This window comes from Tarenaya hassleriana, unplaced genomic scaffold, assembly GCF_000463585.1.
Source record: "Tarenaya hassleriana unplaced genomic scaffold, ASM46358v1 Cleome1, whole genome shotgun sequence".
Classification (NCBI taxonomy): domain Eukaryota; kingdom Viridiplantae; phylum Streptophyta; class Magnoliopsida; order Brassicales; family Cleomaceae; genus Tarenaya; species Tarenaya hassleriana.
The window spans coordinates 3,857,085-3,876,424 of record NW_010960187.1 but is presented as its reverse complement, the minus strand read 5'-3'; the positions used below and the strand labels follow the sequence as shown (position 1 = coordinate 3,876,424).

The 19,340-nt window shown below is 37.2% G+C and overlaps 5 protein-coding genes and 1 non-coding gene across 6 annotated transcripts; 4 read left to right on the top strand and 2 right to left on the bottom strand.

Annotated features, from left to right (window-relative positions):
• Positions 1–292: 292 nt before the first annotated feature.
• LOC104809379 (protein RCC2 homolog) lies at positions 293–4,186 on the bottom strand. The gene is made up of 16 exons (XM_010535349.1): positions 3,703–4,186; positions 3,511–3,572; positions 3,335–3,402; positions 3,118–3,239; positions 2,939–3,044; positions 2,786–2,837; positions 2,285–2,402; positions 2,147–2,177; positions 2,026–2,049; positions 1,797–1,921; positions 1,625–1,706; positions 1,416–1,538; positions 1,251–1,304; positions 1,086–1,155; positions 937–970; positions 293–822 (listed from the first exon to the last, which is right to left on the bottom strand). Exons 1-16 carry the CDS (start codon positions 3,887–3,889, stop codon positions 482–484), a joined length of 1,599 nt encoding a protein of 532 aa, XP_010533651.1. The 5' UTR covers positions 3,890–4,186; the 3' UTR covers positions 293–481.
• Positions 4,187–5,116: 930 nt separating this feature from the next.
• On the top strand, positions 5,117–6,347 carry LOC104809355 (histone H3.3). The gene is made up of 5 exons (XM_010535319.1): positions 5,117–5,227; positions 5,351–5,459; positions 5,580–5,656; positions 5,747–5,837; positions 5,973–6,347. The coding sequence occupies exons 2-5, from the start codon at positions 5,388–5,390 to the stop codon at positions 6,141–6,143; spliced, it is 411 nt and encodes a 136-aa protein (XP_010533621.1). The 5' UTR covers positions 5,117–5,227; positions 5,351–5,387; the 3' UTR covers positions 6,144–6,347.
• Positions 6,348–6,597: 250 nt separating this feature from the next.
• On the top strand, positions 6,598–8,673 carry LOC104809364 (histone H3.3). The gene is made up of 5 exons (XM_010535337.2): positions 6,598–6,694; positions 6,787–6,886; positions 7,020–7,096; positions 7,185–7,275; positions 8,300–8,673. Exons 2-5 carry the CDS (start codon positions 6,815–6,817, stop codon positions 8,468–8,470), a joined length of 411 nt encoding a protein of 136 aa, XP_010533639.1. The 5' UTR covers positions 6,598–6,694; positions 6,787–6,814; the 3' UTR covers positions 8,471–8,673.
• A 1,256-nt stretch (positions 8,674–9,929) lies between these two features.
• Positions 9,930–11,855, bottom strand: LOC104809344 (aldehyde oxidase GLOX-like). The gene has a single exon (XM_010535307.2). The coding sequence runs from the start codon at positions 11,726–11,728 to the stop codon at positions 10,049–10,051; it is 1,680 nt and encodes a 559-aa protein (XP_010533609.1). The 5' UTR covers positions 11,729–11,855; the 3' UTR covers positions 9,930–10,048.
• A 259-nt stretch (positions 11,856–12,114) lies between these two features.
• On the top strand, positions 12,115–12,187 carry TRNAE-CUC. The gene has a single exon. It is a non-coding gene; the product is annotated as a tRNA-Glu (tRNA).
• A 1,546-nt stretch (positions 12,188–13,733) lies between these two features.
• LOC104809337 (zinc finger protein GIS2) lies at positions 13,734–16,199 on the top strand. Its single transcript, XM_010535295.2, is given in 5 exon segments — positions 13,734–13,827; positions 14,615–14,780; positions 15,296–15,388; positions 15,471–15,981; positions 15,984–16,199. Coding segments are annotated over 5 exon segments (810 nt in total). The 5' UTR covers positions 13,734–13,814; the 3' UTR covers positions 16,011–16,199.
• Positions 16,200–19,340: the final 3,141 nt, after the last annotated feature.

The following is a 19,340-nucleotide window of genomic DNA, read 5'->3' as shown; positions in this document are numbered from 1 at the left end:
CAATAAAAATATATATTTTTATGCTAAAAAATATATTTTTAAGTTTAATTTTTTTAAAATATATTAATATGGATAGAATCCTAGAAATATTTTAAAATATACACAATAATTTGAAGTTGAATATATCAAAACTTGAAAATCCAATATATATTCTTAAAAGAAAGTAAAAATAACCTAAGTATTTTAGAAATTATATTAAAAATATAAGGTTAATTTTGTAATTTTAATATATATGTGGGTATTAAAGTTTATAATAAGATACAACTTGAACGCTCAGTATTTTCAGACAATATATAACAAAGAAAATTACTTGGCCAAGATGGAATGTGTTTTTGCAAAGTGTTCATTAACTAACAAAAAATAAAATAAAATTCGACAACAGAGTTTTTTTTTCCTTTTAATGATTTGGTTTCCCCTCTTTGGCCCTCTATGAACGGAAAAGTGACAACCGACCAAATTGGATAATAAAACATTCCGAGTACTAAGACTTACGGGGTCGTCCTCTCTTACCTGTCTTCACCGTCCCAGCCTTCCCGTTACTCGCCGATGATGTGGCAGTCCGACCACGGCCACGTCCCCGTCCTCTGCCTCCTCCACGACCACCGCGACTGCTCTCTCTTTTCCGGGATTTTCGATCATTCGCCTCTTCATCTTCGCTATTTTCACTTTCCTCATCTTCTTCCTCTTCCTCCTCGTCTTCATCCGATTCCGACGAGGCCTTCGATTTCTTCTTCCTCTTCGTGGATCCACCCGATGTTTTGGCTGCAGCCCTTTTCGTAGCATGCTTTGCTGCCGGGGCTTCCTCCTCGGGTTCTCCGCTTCCTGTCGGAAAACCACCTCGATTAAACACAAGTCTCAATCCTTGTAAAGAATTAAGTACCCTTCTATCTACGCTTCTTCGGTCGTAAGGATCGAGCTTCCCCGGGTTCATCTTACCTTCTATCGACCCTTTCCCGTCATAGGTATCGAGCTGCATAAACGAGAAAAATTCCCGGTAAACTGTTTGATAGTGAAGATATCGACAAATCAAATCAAGAAACAGGGCAGGAATTTCGCAGAAGATACTAATACATGGAGATGTTTACCTGATCAAGCCGATCACCGACATTTTTTCTATCAACGATGACCATCGAGTGACCAAACCCGCATGCCACGCTGCAGAAACATAACCCGAATTCATCAGATCCCTATCCAGAAATATAATCTACACTGACTTCAATGTACGCATCCTACTAAACAAAGACTCTCACCCGATCACATGCATCCCCTCAAGTATATCCACCTTTTTCGGTACAGCTGAGGATCTGAAATGAGGAAGAAGAAACGGGTCGAAAGTAAGGATTACACATCGGGAAAGAAGTACAAAAAAGGTGGAAGAATCCGGTTAGACTACTCAGAAGCAACGAAAAACGTACTTCTGACCATTGGGGCCATAACCGAGCTCTCCATACAGAGCATGACCCCAACTGATGCATGAGCTATCAGCACCAACGAAATGGTGCATGTTTCCCGAATCCATGCATCGTAAGTTCCAACCGCTGCATACAGAACAGAAGATCGACAAGTTATACAACCAAAACTAAGCCCGTGTGAAACTGTTGTTACCGAACTTAACGAGACAAACCTTAAATCCATCAAAGGTTTAGGATACATCCAATCGTCACCGTTATTCTTAATCTTGCCCCACATGTATAACTGTCCACCAGCTAGAAAACGAAACCAAAGAATCGACCTTTCAGACGAGGAGCAGAAGAGTAACATAGGAACCATCCAGGTTTTCAGATGAGTCAACTCACCAGCGGTGCAAGACGAGTTTGCAGATCCGGCTGAGACAACTGCATCGGGAGGAAGAACGTTGTTCCTCTGAAAGACGTCGACACGACGAGGGGCCCACTCGTCTTTCTGCTCTCTATGCCCAAGCCTGTGATTACCATTGAAGAATCATGAGGGAGAGAATGCAATGCTAATTCATGAAGAATTCGAAAATTCATGCAAACGCTTTATCGAGGAGAGGCTAGTACTAACCTCCCATAGCCGCCAAAGCCCCATCTGAAATAAATTTTCGAAACAGAAAATTATATTTAATGGACATATTAGATGAACAGATGATAAAATTTACGAGAAATAAAGGGAAGAAGATACTTACGTGTAAACAAACCCGTTTTTGTCAACAGCCACTGGGTTTGAAGATAATTAACGATGAGAAAGAGGGGTTAGCTTGATAGAAAGCCGAAGACCAAAGGCAGAGATAGAGAAGGCGAAAGGGAAATCTTTTTTTTCTTACCCGTATGATTTGCTCCGCATGCAACTTTGATGATCGTTTCTCCCGCAAGAGAAGCAATGGCTCTAGGACGTGGTTGGGCTTCATATGCGAGTCTAACCGAACTATCCTTCATATTGTACTGAAAAGACAGACAAAAAGTATAACTTGGTACAAATATTTAGCTGAGACATCTATCTAACACAAGTTTCAAGATCTAAATGGCTCTTAAGCAATTTGAATCGACATGAGAAGACACTAGTAGAGATCTTTCAGTCCACGCAGATTTTTTTTTTCATTCAAACGCATTGGATAGGGGTTTTAGACAAGCAATGGTAATGAAATACAATTCTAAAATGTATATGAAAACTTCAAGAAGATTCACCGCGGTGAGTTTACATCCAGATTCCGAATCTTTGAACCACTTTATCGGTGTAACTGAAATATGAACCCGAGAAAGAGCCAATAAAGAAATGATAGCCAGATCTTTTATATGATCAGACAACTTTTTTTCAATGGACACACCTCGTTATCAGTTCCATGACCAAGTTGACCATACTGTGGCAAGCCCGCTGTCCTAAAAAAACCAAATATTCCAAGAGTGAGCAAGAAGTCATTCTAAATGGGAGTATGATAACGCAGAAAGGAAATTCTAACCCAAGAAACAAGAAACCATACAGTATAGATGCTCCTTCAGTGGAAGATAACCACACAGTGAAGTCAGCTCCACAAGCAGTATTTGAAACATCAGAAACAAGACACTGAACAGGGGATGGCTCAACTTCTACAAACATGACGACAAAAGGCTGTCATTAGTACTGTAAGATAACATCAGAAATCCATGCATTTTCTCATACCAGTTTTAGCCGAACCCGAACCCAGCTGCCCATGTTTATTCCAGCCGAAAGCAAAGGACTGGCCATCGCTGCTAACCACAACAGTGTGGTTCCTCCCGGCTCCAGCTTTCACAATTTTGTACCTTTAAGAGGAGCATCACGATAAAGAAGCCAGTCCTTAAAACACAATAACATCAGAACTTGTAAGGAAGCCCAACAAGGAAAGATGGACACTCACTTAGAAAGTTCTGAAACAACCGTCGGCCGATCACGCTGTATCATATCTCCATGACCCAGTTGGCCTTTCTGAACAGACAATTCAATCACTGGAATTCATATCCTAAGTTCATTCTAAAGAAATCCATCCAAAGTAAGACAATGCAAGAACAAAAGCAATAAAGTTGTCTGAGATACCTCATTGCGTCCCCAAGTGTAACAACGCCCTTCGACGTCCAATGCCACACAATGACATGAAACTGCAGAAACATTCACAGGGGCAAAAGCAATAAGAACCCAAGCAAGTAGTGAAGTTTCACAACAATGGCGTCGCTTCTTCCATTCTTATAGATCAGAAATCAAACTTCATTTCATCAAGAGAAGTTTTACCGGAACCAGAGGCGACGAATCGAATGTTGACGCCGACAAGAGGCCTGAGCCGAGTCGGAGAAACCAAGTTGCCTTCAAACTGTCCTTTCTTACGTCCGATGTTGTCCCAGGACGTCCCGCCACAGAACAACAGCTCACCTCCCCCGGACGAGTTCTCGTCCTTCTTCTCCGACTCTATCGCCGCCATGGCCGAGCAAAAACAATAGTAGAAGAATAAAGAGGGAGAAATTTCTCAGGAGTCCAGCGAAGAAGAAAATGGATCCAAACGAAAGCGGATTCAATGGCGGAGAGTGGGTTCCTTCGGGGAGCTGAAAATGGCGGGAAAACGGGAAACAACGGCTAGTATTTTGGTCGGATCTGAGGGACAGCGAAAAGGGTCTTCTCTTCTAGTTTGGGACAAAAGCAGAGATGAAGAACAGATAAAAACCCTAATTTGAGAAACAAAAAATATACGACAAGAACTGCGGAAGAAGCAAATGTGATAAGTGGAAACCAGGATTTATTATCAATACCCAAAACAATATGCAATTTTTTAATTATCCAAAAAGTAAAATTCCATATATCTTCCCTTTGCTTTTGTGTAACGTTTCGTCCGCTTTCCTTTTTTTTTTTTATTTAATTCTTTTTGTTTTTGCCCTTTTTTCAAATATCTCAATCTAAAATATTGCTTCAGAAAACAAATTTGATAGATTTCAAAAACTAAAACAAAACAGAATTTTCTTTAAATTTATTAAATTTCTAAAAAACTAAATTTTCGAATTTTTAGAAAATTAACCTGCCTGATGAATGTGAGTGGTTAATGTCGCATTAAAACATTCCTATTTTGGTTGATTGGTAAAATTTAATGAAAAATTTTAATACACATCTTAGGATATTTGATAATTTATAAATTTTAATACGCATCTTAGAATATTTGATAATTTGATATACAATTGTTTTCTATCTATATCTATAGTTAAACAATCATAAATATTTGGTAGTCTTTTCAATATTTAAAATGAAAAACAATACAGTATCCTCTTGGAATTTTTTCCCTCTTGATTTTTTTTCTTAAACATTCTATTAGTCATTGTATTATTAGACAATTTGTCCATCAATTTTAGTTCTCTTTTTATTTTTCATTTTAAATTGATTTAAAAATGGATTGTTTGGCTGAATGTTTTTTTAAATATTATGTAAAATTTATTAGTGTTCTTTCAAATTATACATAACCGATGCTCCCTCGGGTACGCCGCACGCGTCCCGGAAAAGGAGAAACACAAATCGTCCATGTCATCAATCTACATAAAAAAAAAGCCACCAATAACGTTCGTGGTCGGGGATTGCCACGTCAGTAGCCAATGAATCAGGACCGTCAAAATTTTCTAATCCCGGATCTTAAGCTTCACATGCATCGCTCCCCAGAATAAACCCACTTAACGTTCCCGTATATATTCCCTAATCCATCTAATTCATACAGTATTCTCAGATTCTCAAAATTTGTGTGTTGCGATTTTCGATCTCTCCCTCCAAATTCTCTACGAAGGTAAGGATCTTTCGGTGGTGTCATTCTTTCTGGGGTTTGAAGTGGCTTTTCACTCTCTGGGTTTTATTCTTCATCGATGAACGGCCTTGTCTGATCAAGCTTTTTCTTCGATCTCTGTTTCAGAACCTCAAGTTATTGTGCTGTTAGTATCCGAGAAGATATGGCTCGTACGAAGCAAACCGCTCGTAAATCGACAGGAGGAAAGGCTCCGAGAAAACAGCTTGCGACCAAGGTATGGGTTTTGGTGATTTACCGGCATTAGACTATCGATTTAGGGTTTTCCATTCGAATGATTTTGGGGGATATTCCGAGTTAGGGTTTATGATTATTTTTGTACGAAATTCAAATTTAGGCTGCGAGAAAATCTGCTCCGACCACCGGAGGAGTGAAGAAGCCTCACCGTTACCGTCCTGGAACCGTCGCCCTTCGGTGAGTACTTGTGAATTATCATGATGAACGCATCTTGTGTTCGATGCGAAATGTAATCTAATGCTTTGTTTGTTTTTTATCATGAAACAGTGAAATCCGCAAGTACCAGAAGAGTACGGAGTTGTTAATCCGCAAATTGCCCTTCCAGCGACTTGTTCGTGAAATCGCCCAGGATTTCAAGGTAATTTCTGAGCATCCATTGGACTTCTGAAGTCTGGAACTTGGAACCGTGCCCAGTAACTTAATCAAATGGTTGCTTTCAATTTTCCGTGGGTCATGAAATTAACCTAATTTGGTGTTTGTCTTGTGAATGCAGACGGATCTGAGGTTCCAGAGCCATGCGGTGTTGGCTCTTCAGGAGGCTGCCGAAGCTTACCTGGTGGGTCTCTTCGAAGACACGAACCTCTGCGCCATTCACGCCAAGAGGGTCACCATTATGCCCAAGGACATCCAGTTGGCCCGTCGGATTCGCGGAGAGCGTGCTTAATCCGTTATTCAGTAGCCATTTGTGTTAGTTTTGTCGGGTATTTTGATGGTTTGAAAGATGCGAAAGCTCAATAGGAGGACGCTTTGTATGATAATTCCTCGTTTTTTCGATTTCTTATGAGGACATTACATTGTCTGAATCATTTGTCTCTAAACTTGGAAGGAGTAGTTTGACTATTTCAATATCCTTGGATGTTACATCTCATGATTTGGCTAAAAGTTCAAACCTTCAATTTAGGGTTTTGGTTGTAAAACCGTAATTGTCCCAAACCCTAATTGTTTCATAATGTTGACAATTTGATAATCTTTGAAGCTGTAATTTTTAACTTTGTCAATGAATATTTTGTTAAATTGTCGAGCTGTTATACCAGCGGAACACAAATAGTCGATATAGAAACACAAGGCTGTACACGTCACCGATCCAGGCATAGAATAGAGAGAGTTAACCAATAAGATTTCAACACAAAGATCGTCAACTTGTAACTTCACCTATTTACTACATTCTTCTAACATGCCCAGTATCATGTTGCGCTTTTGCGATTCTGTTTGAAGGTAAGAATGTTCCGATGACGTGATTCTTCTGCGAATTCCTTCTGATTTTGTCTGATTCAGCTTTTTCGCCTTGTCTGTCACCGAATTTCAAGCCCTTGCGTTGTTTTCGTTTGACAAGACATGGCTCGTACGAAGCAAACTGCTCGTAAATCGACTGGAGGAAAGGCTCCGAGGAAGCAACTCGCCACTAAGGTTAGTTTCGTTTCGGTTTCGGATTACAATCGGCATGCCAAAAGGGGATCTAGGGTTTTCGTTTTGGGGTTTAGTTTTGAATGATTTTGGAGTTTGGAGTTTGGGTTATGGTTCTAATGCAATCGAAACGCAGGCCGCGAGGAAATCTGCTCCGACCACCGGAGGAGTGAAGAAGCCTCACCGCTACCGTCCTGGAACCGTCGCCCTTCGGTAATTACACGTTTCGGGTTGTGAAACCATCTTCTCTTCGATGTGAAATCTAATGGGTTCAATGGTTTTTTTTTTAATAATGTAACAGTGAAATTCGCAAGTACCAGAAGAGCACGGAGTTGTTGATCCGTAAGCTTCCGTTTCAGCGTCTTGTTCGTGAAATTGCCCAGGACTTCAAGGTGAACAAATCCATCTTCCTCGATCATGTTTATATTTGCTCGATGTTTGAATGAGCAAATCCAGCCTCTGCAATGGATTCAAACTCTAGGCTTTTCCCGTAGTAGGATGAGATAATATAGATTGATGTGGGATTCTTTGGAACTAGTACCACAGGAAGTTCCATATTTTGTTACCTACGCTGTTCTGTAAACTTGAATCTGTCTTCTTCGAAAAGGGTACAGCAAATCGGTTTCATCTTTTGTGTTTTCAAGAATCTGGCGTTGCAAGCAAGGATTGCTAGTGACAGATTTCATTGCAGAGGCTGAAACTAACGGCTTGTCATATGATCCAAGGAATCTGTGTTTTTTTGAAATTGGGTTTCATATGACATGACTCCAAATTCTCTACGAAGGTAAGGATCTTTCGGTGGTGTCATTCTTTCTGGGGTTTGAAGTGGCTTTTCACTCTCTGGGTTTTATTCTTCATCGATGAACGGCCTTGTCTGATCAAGCTTTTTCTTCGATCTCTGTTTCAGAACCTCAAGTTATTGTGCTGTTAGTATCCGAGAAGATATGGCTCGCAGATTGATGTGGGATTCTTTGGAACTAGTACCACAGGAAGTTCCATATTTTGTTACCTACGCTGTTCTGTAAACTTGAATCTGTCTTCTTCGAAAAGGGTACAGCAAATCGGTTTCATCTTTTGTGTTTTCAAGAATCTGGCGTTGCAAGCAAGGATTGCTAGTGACAGATTTCATTGCAGAGGCTGAAACTAACGGCTTGTCATATGATCCAAGGAATCTGTGTTTTTTTGAAATTGGGTTTCATATGACATGACATGCTCGATTGGATTCTAGCAACCTGAGTTACGAATCCGAAACTGGGTAGCCAAGTATCCAATTGCATGGACAGACATATTGTATGATCACTGGGTATATTCTCTTTTTCTTGCAATCTGAAACTCTGATAGCTAAGGAATCTGTGTATTTGTTTTGTCTATCATCAAACTGGGTTTCATATGAAAGGCTTGATTTTGTGAATGCAGACGGATCTGAGGTTCCAGAGCCATGCGGTGTTGGCTCTTCAGGAGGCTGCCGAAGCTTACCTGGTGGGTCTCTTCGAAGACACGAACCTCTGCGCCATTCACGCCAAGAGGGTCACCATTATGCCCAAGGACATCCAATTAGCCCGTCGGATTCGCGGAGAGCGTGCTTGATCATGTTTCATCATCATCTTCTTCTTCTTCAAGGAGATAATGTTTTAGAAAGAAAGATAAAAGATCTTATTTTGTATGATAAAAATCTCTCCTTTTTTTTTTTCCTAATCTTATTAAAAAGAAGAAGAAGATCATGTTTCATCTTCTTCTTCAAGGACAAGGCCGATCCATATTTCAGCTAACAAATATATTTAAGTTAAATATAATATGGTTAAAATATATATAATAAAAGGAATAAATAATATCGAATTCATTTGTTCAAATTCTACTTATATGTTTTGCTAGGTCGCAGCCTTAAACAGTGTTTTCATAATCTTTAAAATATATACACGTTAACAAAATAATTTGTCCTAGTAGTAACTTATAATTACTAAATCCATAATAAATAAATAAAAAAATTCAACCCGCCAACTGTGCGAACCGATCAAATTCATCGCCGTTTAAGATTAATTTTATATAACAATTTTTGTTTTAAAAAATTTAATGCTATATAATATACATTATTCTCTTTGATTTAATTCAATTTTATACTTTCGAACTACATATACTTAACAGAAAATAGCAACAAAAACTACTTTAAAGGTGTTAAATTTGGTTCCAAGACTTAACTATATTTGGATTGAATCTGATTGGCATTTTCTATGATCCTTTTTCTCTTAACATATAGTCTCCGCGGACTGGTCAGGTTCATAAATATGCCTTTTCTTTTTCTATCTTTTATTTAAATTTTATTAACAGCATTATTATTGCTATATCTATTAAAATGTCGCTTGTATGGATAACTTCAATGTTAATATTTGAATTTCGAACACAAACACAAATAAATATAGAGTACGCATGGGTTTTTTTTTTTAACAAAATTCCGAATTCAAAATAAAAACTATTTTATTTTTTATACAAACTCCAAATAAATATTGATTAGATTTCTTCGGAGCTAATAGCTATCATTTAAGACTAGTTAAATTTTTTAAAAACAAATTATGTAAATAATATTTGTATATATAAATTATGTAAATAATATTTGCATATATTCTATATAAACAAATAGCCATTTTTTTTCCTTTTAGGGCTATAAAGTCCATGTCATAATAAATGCCACTGCAGAGCAAAGAGGGGGCAAATGTGGAAATTCAACTTTAGCATCAGTGTGTATATTCATCCATCTCTCTAATGAGCCTCCGCCTAATCTGGTAAGGTAATTAAGACTGTCATTATCATAATAAGATAAAAACAAACAAGCGGGATACATGTGAATATCCATCTAACCTATTGATGATTACAAAGACGTGTTCTTCTACTTGTGTATTCAAATGCATGATTATGAGAGGCACTCTAATTATGTGATCTCCTTTGATTTAGTTTAAACTATAGGTTATTTTTTCTAATTATGTTAAAAACGTCACAAACCCGAATATCCGATCCGATTATTTTAGTTTACACTATATCTTATTTGGTTCGTCGTGTTCTAACGTATTAGTGAAATAGTAAATACACCGTTTAGTTTTTGTTTCTAACAATAATTTATTTTATAATCATCGTCATTAAAAAGGTGCTAATACATGGTGTTGAATAAGAATCTTATAGCAGCCGTACCCATACACCTTTGCTTGGAATATGCTGATTCACGACGAACATCATATAATAACCAGGCGGTGCCACGTTGGCCGATCTCGGTGTCTTCACTTCGACTCCATACGTTGTTTTTCTTGCCGTCTTGCTTCTTGTGGTGAACTTAACGTTGTCCAAAAATAGAACCCTCTGATTCATCGAGAAGGAATGAGTCGCGAAGGACGGGTAAACCATCGTCACCTTCACCGGACTCTTGACCTCATCCGACACTGTGAATCTCAGCTTTAACTTCGTGTCGTACTTGATCTTGGACTGTGACTTTGGAGCTATAATCTTCGGCCGGAGATTCGAGAATTCTTGATCAAGATACGACGGTGAGAAAGCTTCTAGGCTTAGATCTGTCGGAAAAAGCACGCCTGTGAAGTTATAGTAACGATGTGGATTACTTCCTCCGACAAGAACTCTCCCGTCTCGAAGTAGAACAGCGGTTGAGTGATACATTCTCGGAATTGAGGTCTGTTTCTGGCTCTCGGACCTAAACCCTAATGGGTTATCGGGGCGATAAAGATCCGGAGCAAACACCGGTTCGCGACCACACTCCCATGCAGCAGTTCCTGAATAACCGCCATTGATGAGTAGAACATGTCCATTCGGGAGAAGGGTCATATCTCCCATGACTCTTTCACGAGGCATCGTCTCAATCTCCCACTTCGGGTTCGGATCCGTTATCTTGATCCTTGCACATGTGTTGAGTGCTTTTACAAAAGTGTTTTTCAGTGCTAGCTCATACGCTCCTCTAGTTGCACCACCACACACCAGAACCTCGGCCTCGACGTTAAGAGCTTCGAGATTCTTCAGTGGCAGGAGAACGGCAGAGCCAGTGCTTGGATACGATCTCGGGTCACCCCCCGGAATCGTAGGGTAAGTCTTGACCACCGTGTTGTTGCCATGATCAAGCAAGATGGCTCGGTTGTTGGCGAAAATGAATACGTTTCCATCGACGTTGAGGAAAACAAAAGGGTATAGATTGTTCTCAGTTCCGAGATCGTTGGTCTGAGCCAAAAAGGGTAAGCTGTATACGTTCGGATCTTTCGTTTTCGGGTAAAACTCGAAGCTGAACTGTCCACGACCACCGACGATTATCTGTCTGCCATCGGACAAAACATGATTCGAAGCATACCATCTCCTTACAACCAGTCCGTTCTCGATCTCTTTCCAGTCACAATACTTGTTCTTCCTACAAGGAGAGAACATTCTGACTCGCCTCTCTCCGTCTCCAAACCCTCCGGTCTGGATCAACGTCCCGTCCGGCGCGACCGAACCGGAGGAACACCAGGTGTTGGACCGAATGGTGAGTGGACGGACCCTGTTCGAGACGACATCGTACTCTACGGAATGTGCCGTACAGTCCACTTTCGAGGCACCGTCGTTTGGGCTGTGGCGGCATTTCCCTCCGGACAAGGAGATGTTTGAGGGACCAAAGTCTGTGAGGTCGAACATCACGACACGGTCGTTCCGGAGGAGCTGCGTGTGCATCGCCGAGATCCCAATGCTTCGACGGAGGAGCTGCCACCGACCTCCTACGGCCACGGCGGCGGCAGATGCCACGTGGACGAGGAGGAGGAATTGGAGAGCGGAGGAGATGAAGAGGAGAGAGAGAGGTTTAGCAGAGAACTTAGCTCGTGCCATTGATGGATGATGGATGCTTTTGTGTCACGAGTTGTCTCTGAGATTTGCGTGGTGTATGCAAATGTGTTATGAGAAACCCTACTTATGCATAGATACGCTATAACTACGAAGATTGTTACTATTACTATATGGTATTTATTCTGTATATAAAAATTTACATGCATGTGCTCATGTTTCAATGTCACTAGAGCATTTCCTTTGGCGGAAAATTATAGACCCTTAATCTTTTTTTTCACAAAAGAGTGGATTTAGAATAAAAAAGATGGTACGCTAACAAGCTTAATATAGATGGCTTAGTCATGATTTGAACATATTTAATCTAATAATTGAATTTATATGTAAATATTTGGTAACAAAAATAGAGATATAATGTCATCGTCATCAAATCCGTTGTAGTCTAGTTGGTTAGGATATTCGGCTCTCACCCGAAAGACCCGGGTTCAAGTCCCGGCAACGGAATTGTTTTTTGTTTTTTTTAAAAAAAATTTATTAGTCACGGCAAAACATATAAAATTGGAACAATATGTTTCAATATCAAAATCGGAAAAAGAAAAGGACAAACCCAAAAATTAAACTTAAATTAACTCATTATTATTATTAGGGAAAATGACATTTTCCTACACCAACTTTGTAAAATGTGACCTTTTCCTACACGAATTTTTAATTTGACAAAAAACTACACCAAATTATCAAATGTGCCAAATTGATACACGAACTACCCGATTTAACTGCAATTTCCTACACAATCCGAAAACGGTGTTAAGTGTCCGTTAACCGCTGACGTGGCATGCCACGTGGCGGCTGACGTGGCACACCACATAGATTTTTTGCCACATCAACATGCCACGTCATATTTTTTTAAAAATTCCGAAAATATGAAAAAAAATCGATTTTTTTTAAATTTAAAATAAAATAAATAAATAGTAATATATATATATATATATATATATTCATATATATTCATATCTATATACAAATAAAAATATAAATATATATACAAAATAAAAAACATACACATATATATACAAACATCTATACAAATATATATATACATATACATACAAACAAATATATTTATATATACATATACATATATAAACACATATATATGTATATATACATATGCATATACATACATACATACATACATACATACATACATACAAAATAAAAAAAATCACACATATATATATATATATATTCATATCCACATACAAATACAAATATAAACATAAATACTTCTATGTATATATATTTCTATATATATCAAATAAAAATATACACATATATACATGCATTTATACAAATATATATGCATATACATACATACAAGTATATTTATATATATACACATACATATATAAATACATATACATGTATATATATGTATTCATATCTATGTACAAATACAAATATAAACATATATATGTATGTATGTATGTATGTATATGCATATGTATATATACATATATATGTGTTTATATATGTATATGTATATATAAATATATTTGTTTGTATGTATATGTATATATATATTTGTATAGATGTTTGTATATATATGTATATGTTTTTTATTTTGTATATATATTTATATTTTTATTTGTATATAGATATGAATATATATGTATATATTTTTTTTCTTTTATTTATTTTATTTTAAATTTAAAAAAAAAATCGTTTTTTTTTATATTTTTCGGAATTTTTTTTTAAAAATATGACGTGGCATGCTGACGTGGTAAAAAATCTATGTGGCGTGCCACGTCAGCCGCCACGTGGCATGCCATGTCAGCGGTTAACGGACACTTAACATCGTTTTCGGATTGTGTAGGAAATTGCAGTTAAATCGGGTAATTCGTGTATCAATTTGGCACATTTGATAATTTGGTGTAGTTTTTTGTTAAATTAAAAATTCGTGTAGTAAAAGGTCACATTTTGCCAAGTTGTTGTAGGAAAATGTCATTTTCCCTTGTTATTATTATTATTAGATTTAGGGGTCATGCCCGGAATTGCCTAACATGATAATTTCTAATTTCTCCTTTGGTCGAAGCAAAAATCTGCGTCTTCATCGCTGATAGAGTTTCTGCAAATGCGCCCCTCAGGTTCGTCAAAACCCAATCTCTACGACGTATTGTTCCTCTATCGTTTCTGAATCTGTTTTTTTTTTTTCTGTGGTTTGTGGTTTTTTTTCGCTATGGAGATTTTACGAATTCGATTTCATGGTGCTTTCCTCTTTAATCTGCGATATCGTCACTCGTTTCCCATTTTTTTTTTGGGAAATTTTACCTGTATATTCGGGGGGTGCAATTTATTTCATGTCGCTTGATTTTTCCATTTTTATCTGATTCTCTTTGAAACCTAGAAAATCCTTAGCCGATTGGGGAATGGCATTTGTCTGAAATTTGGATACGATCTTGTCGTAACCAGTTCCGTCTATGACCTGCTGCAACGTAGTTTAATGTTCTGCCGCTGATTCTTTTAGTTTCTTACTAAATCCCATGGAATCAGACAATAAATCGTGGCGATGGAAGATTGTTAGGTTAATTTTTGTGCAGAGAAACAGGTGAAATTTGAGATATATTGTATGCAATTCCATGAGTAGTGTTGTGATGCGAGGAGCCACTAATTGCCAGAACGGTTTTAAGGTTTGCGTAATGTGGCATTGGAGTTGTCTTGGTGTATGTGAGGATTGGATGCAACTCTTGTCCTTGTGGAATCTGTTTAGACTCGGTTCTTGGTATAATCGGTACACATGTCTGTCTGTCTGTTGACTAAGTTTTTACTTTGGAGTTGTGTTGGGTTGCTGGATGTAATCTGGTTTGTGTGGTTAATATTGGCATGTAATGGTGTCGGTGTGATTATTTTTTCGTTTGTGTGGGCATTGAGAAGTTGTCGGAGAAATGGAAATGGGTTCACGTAGCATGAGCAGGAGCAGGAGCCGAAGCCGAAGTAGGAGTAGGAGTCGAAGCAGAGGGCCGAGAGATCGGAGAATTGGATCTGAACGTTCTTCCTACCCTAATGGTCCTTCTAGGAGGGATCCACGTCGTCCTTTCAGGTCCGTTTTGTCCCGACTCTTGTTGTTGGAACCTTTGTTGCCCTTATTTTTCTCTAGAATTAGTAAGGAAAGGCTTTTTAAATTTAGAACATGGAGAAACGGAAAAGTTCTTTCGGAAATAGAATACCCAATCTTTAACTCAAAGATAAAGGGTTGTCGAAGTAGCAATTTTAAATATTCGTCTATATGATATTAAGGCTGATCGTCCATTCGCTTGATATATTATGATTATGGGCAAGATTTGTGGTTATCTGCTCTGCTCTTGCATTGTTTGGTTGCCATGTTTTCTTTGACTTGTTGATAATCTGACAGGATTCTTAGCAAATGAACTCGTAAATATGAAGTGAATTCATGTCAAATAATGTGACCGTGATTTTGTGCATTCAATCGCTTGAAGTTGAATGAAATTATCTTGTATTTGTTAACTGAACATATGCAGAAATACCGAAACATCTCAAGAACAAACTTGTTAGGATTGTGACAATATCTTTTATCTTTTTGGAACATATTTTCAGCCAAGGGAATCTCTGCAATAACTGCAAGCGACCTGGCCATTTCGCAAGGGACTGTCCTAATGTTTCTGTCTGTAACAACTGCGGTCTTCCTGGGTAATTTGACACTCCTTCATTACACAACCTTCAACTACCTTTTACGAATTTCGGTTTTTGGTCTAAAACCATCTCTCTACAGGCACATTGCAGCAGAGTGCACGGCCGAAGCACGATGCTGGAACTGTAGAGAACCGGGACATGTTGCTAACAGCTGTCCTAACGAGGGAATCTGTCACTCCTGTGGGAAATCCGGACACCGAGCCAGAGACTGCCCTAACCCCGAGCCCCGTTCAGGAGACTCGAGACTCTGCAACAACTGCTTCAAGCCCGGTCATCTAGCCGCCGACTGCACCAACGGAAAAGCGTGCAAGAACTGTAGGAAAACGGGTCACATCGCTCGTGACTGCCATGAACAACCTGTTTGCAACATCTGCAACATCTCGGGACATTTGGCGAGACAATGCCCTAAAGGAGACGGTTACCCTTCGGATAGGGGAGGCGGGTTCAGAACCCGAGATATTGTGTGCAGGAACTGTCATCAGATGGGTCACATGGGTCGGGATTGCATGAGTCAGATGATGATTATAATCTGTCACAACTGCGGCGGCCGGGGACACATGGCTTACGAGTGCCCGTCGGGTCGGCAATCCGAGCCGACCGTGGATTTAGGCCGTACTGAAAAGCTTAAGTCGTCAGTTAGTGATTGAGGATTTCGACCACTTCCATTACGAGTCCTTGCAGTTGGCATGGCAAGTACACTCGGATCATAATTTACGTTTACGTTCATTGGCGAGTTCGAGTTTGTGATGTGAGAGTTTTATTACCTTTGTTTTTTTTTCCCTTTTAATTTATTTATTTTTGTTTAATATATATATATATATATAATGGAGGTTGCATAATGTGCCTCCCAATGCTTGAAAGGTTCCACAACGTTAACCGATGATGGATTGATCAAAACGTTGAACACGAATATATGACGTCAAGAGCGAGACGTTGGTGATGATGGATATTCAACCAGAGTAGAATATGCCGCGAGACATAAGAGCAAATACGTAGGAATCTTAGGTTAAATCTTATACGTACATGTTACGATAATGTCTGTACAAGATGCTCGTGCGAACAAGGCAACGGTTGATATGAAATCCATCGAAAGCGACAGTTTCAGAATCTTGGGAGCAGAAAATCGAAATATCGTTAATGGGATTCTGTAATTCGATGAATTTGAATGGAAGCCATATAGGATCAGCAACTTGAGTGACTTTATGAAAACAGTGTCGAGTGCATGCGTTTTGGGACAATGCTAATGGAGACTTCGTTATTACCCCTTACGTGGAAATCATCAGTGGCAGACCATTATATACCGGAGAGAGAGAGAGAGAGAGAGAGAGATGCCCAGAGCATTTCCTAGAGAGTGTCGTGTTTCAAGTGTCAGCTATAGTGTAATCCTTAGTTGTCTATATAGAAATGCATAGCAAAACAAGAATCTTGACACCAAGTTAGGAAGAATCTTTTGTTCTTTGCTCTTGTGTTCGTAACTTAGTAGATGATCTGCCCTTCTTAATTAGCAAGTTCCAAGTTCCAAGTTCCAAGACCATAGGAGGTATTAAACTATTCACGTGATTCTCAAAATATTGATTAAGAAAACCTATCATCTATCAGGAGTGACAAGGGCAACTATATATATATATATATGAAGATGGAGGCACAAAGTAATTAAGTGGTAAAAATTTATAATAACTTAATTTACAATAACATATGATGATATGATATCTGGTTCTAAGAAACTAGTTTACATGGGGTTTCCAAGTTTGACTCCTATATGGCCTAGGGTAAAAGAGTGTATATACATAATTCAATAAAAAAAAAACATCTTATGAAATTTATATATATGAGATATCCAAAGAGAAAGATTTTTTTTGGCCATACAGTAGATTTTCAAAATTTGACCAATTTCAAAGTATCTTTCAAAAGTGAAAGTAAAAAAAAAATGATAAAAAGGATATTTATTCCGAGTTGGAAATCTGGTTCTTGGACAATAATACGTGGAAGGAAAGCAATAAGTGGAGAAATTATGACAAGAACATTAGTAGTTTAATCATGTCGGGCAAAAAAAACATATAACTAAATCACCAATATTGAAGTTCATGTCAAGAAGGTGGAGTGGGAGTGGGTTGAAGTTTCCTGCTGTGCATGCAAAGCCAAACAAATGCCATCAAGAGAAATCATGCAAATGCTTGTAATTTTGCTTTACACATTGCATGCCAAAAAACATCCACCCCACTTGATATTATACTTTGGAGAACCCATCCAAGAGATAGATGCCCTAAGAAATCAAAGTAGCCTATTTTTGTAGTATAAAACATATATATATATATATAATTTCAATTTGATTTCACGTATCTATTAATTAGATATATAATAGATAAAATAAATTGTGTTAGTTAAACATCTATGTAATGTTGTTTTAAGAAAATCGTAGATATGAATAACTAAATTGTGAAATGCGCGTGTAACAGAAAAAAAGGAATTTCTTAGCAAAAATACTAAAGCTTTTGTATTGGAATATTTTCAATTTGATTTCATGTATCTATTAAGTTGTTGTCTAAACTTTTTTTGTTAAACTTTTTTTTTTGTTAAAGATGTTATCTAAACTCAACATCTATCGAATAGCAAATACATTATGTGCTATATTGTATGACCTGATAATATTGATGGACCTAAATATCTATCTTCAAAAAAAATAAAATAAAGTGAGTGATGTGTAGATATTATTATGTGATTTATAATTAATATTTTATGGGAAAGAATTATAAATACATGGGAATTAAGATTTTATATTGTGAAGGTTATGATCTTTAGATCAGATGACTAGACAAATATCTAAGTTTTCCATCTTTTTAGAAGCATTACTTGTCCATCTTTAGACCTAGAAATTAAAATTATATATATTTTAATATTATTATCATTATGAAAATCAGATAAAATCTTGACAAATTATATATTTATTTAGAAATTTCAAATAGTTAATGTATTTATAAGAAGAAAATACAATTTATTTATGTGGAAGTGTTTGATAAGTTTTTTTAATTTAATTTTAAGTAATTTTTCTAATAATAATATCAATATTCACATATCTAGAGCATATTATTAACGAAATGTCCGTGCAGTGCAATACCATTATTAGAACTCTCCAAAAGGAAAACGATAACAATATATAAGTAAAAACTACATCGGAAAATCCCAAAGGAGAAAAAAAAAACAGAAGATTTGGTAGTTCGAGAAAATAATAAGATACAGATAATATAAATAAAAAAAGGACCGAAGCGTGTAGATAGATAGATACATTCGAGGCGTGTGGCTTTGCCCGTGTGGTGGGAGGTACTGTGGGTCTCACGAGCCACCAGAGCGCGTGGGGTTCCGTCCCCGCCTCCATGATAAAAATAACCAAATATTAAGTAATTATACATTTTCATTTTGAATATGAAGAAAATATAGGAAGATATTATTCCTAGAATATTCTATTATAGTTTGCTATATATTAAGATGTATTTTTGCAATCATCAAATAATATAAAAACAATTTTCCTATTAAAAGTAAAAAACGAAATAAATATTTGCTGGCAAAATAAACCATTTTTGTTGTAGGTAGGGGAGTTTATTGAATATTGAATAGTTTAATATGTAATATTAGGCTATACATATAAAAAAAAAACCTTTTATAGAATTTTATTATGAAGAAATGAAATTAAATATGATGAATAGCAATAAAAACGGCATAAAATAATTTTTTTCTTGCAAATCAAAACATTTTTGTTATAGATAAATATTGGATATTGGAACACGGGGAGTTTATTGAATATTGGATAGTGTTAATATATAATATTACAAGAATATATATAAAAATATTTATAAAATTTTAAATCCAATATGTCGTATAATGTTTGAATAACCCGTGTTCAAATAGGAAGTCTAAACTATAGTCTACACGATATGAAAAACATCGCATGAAT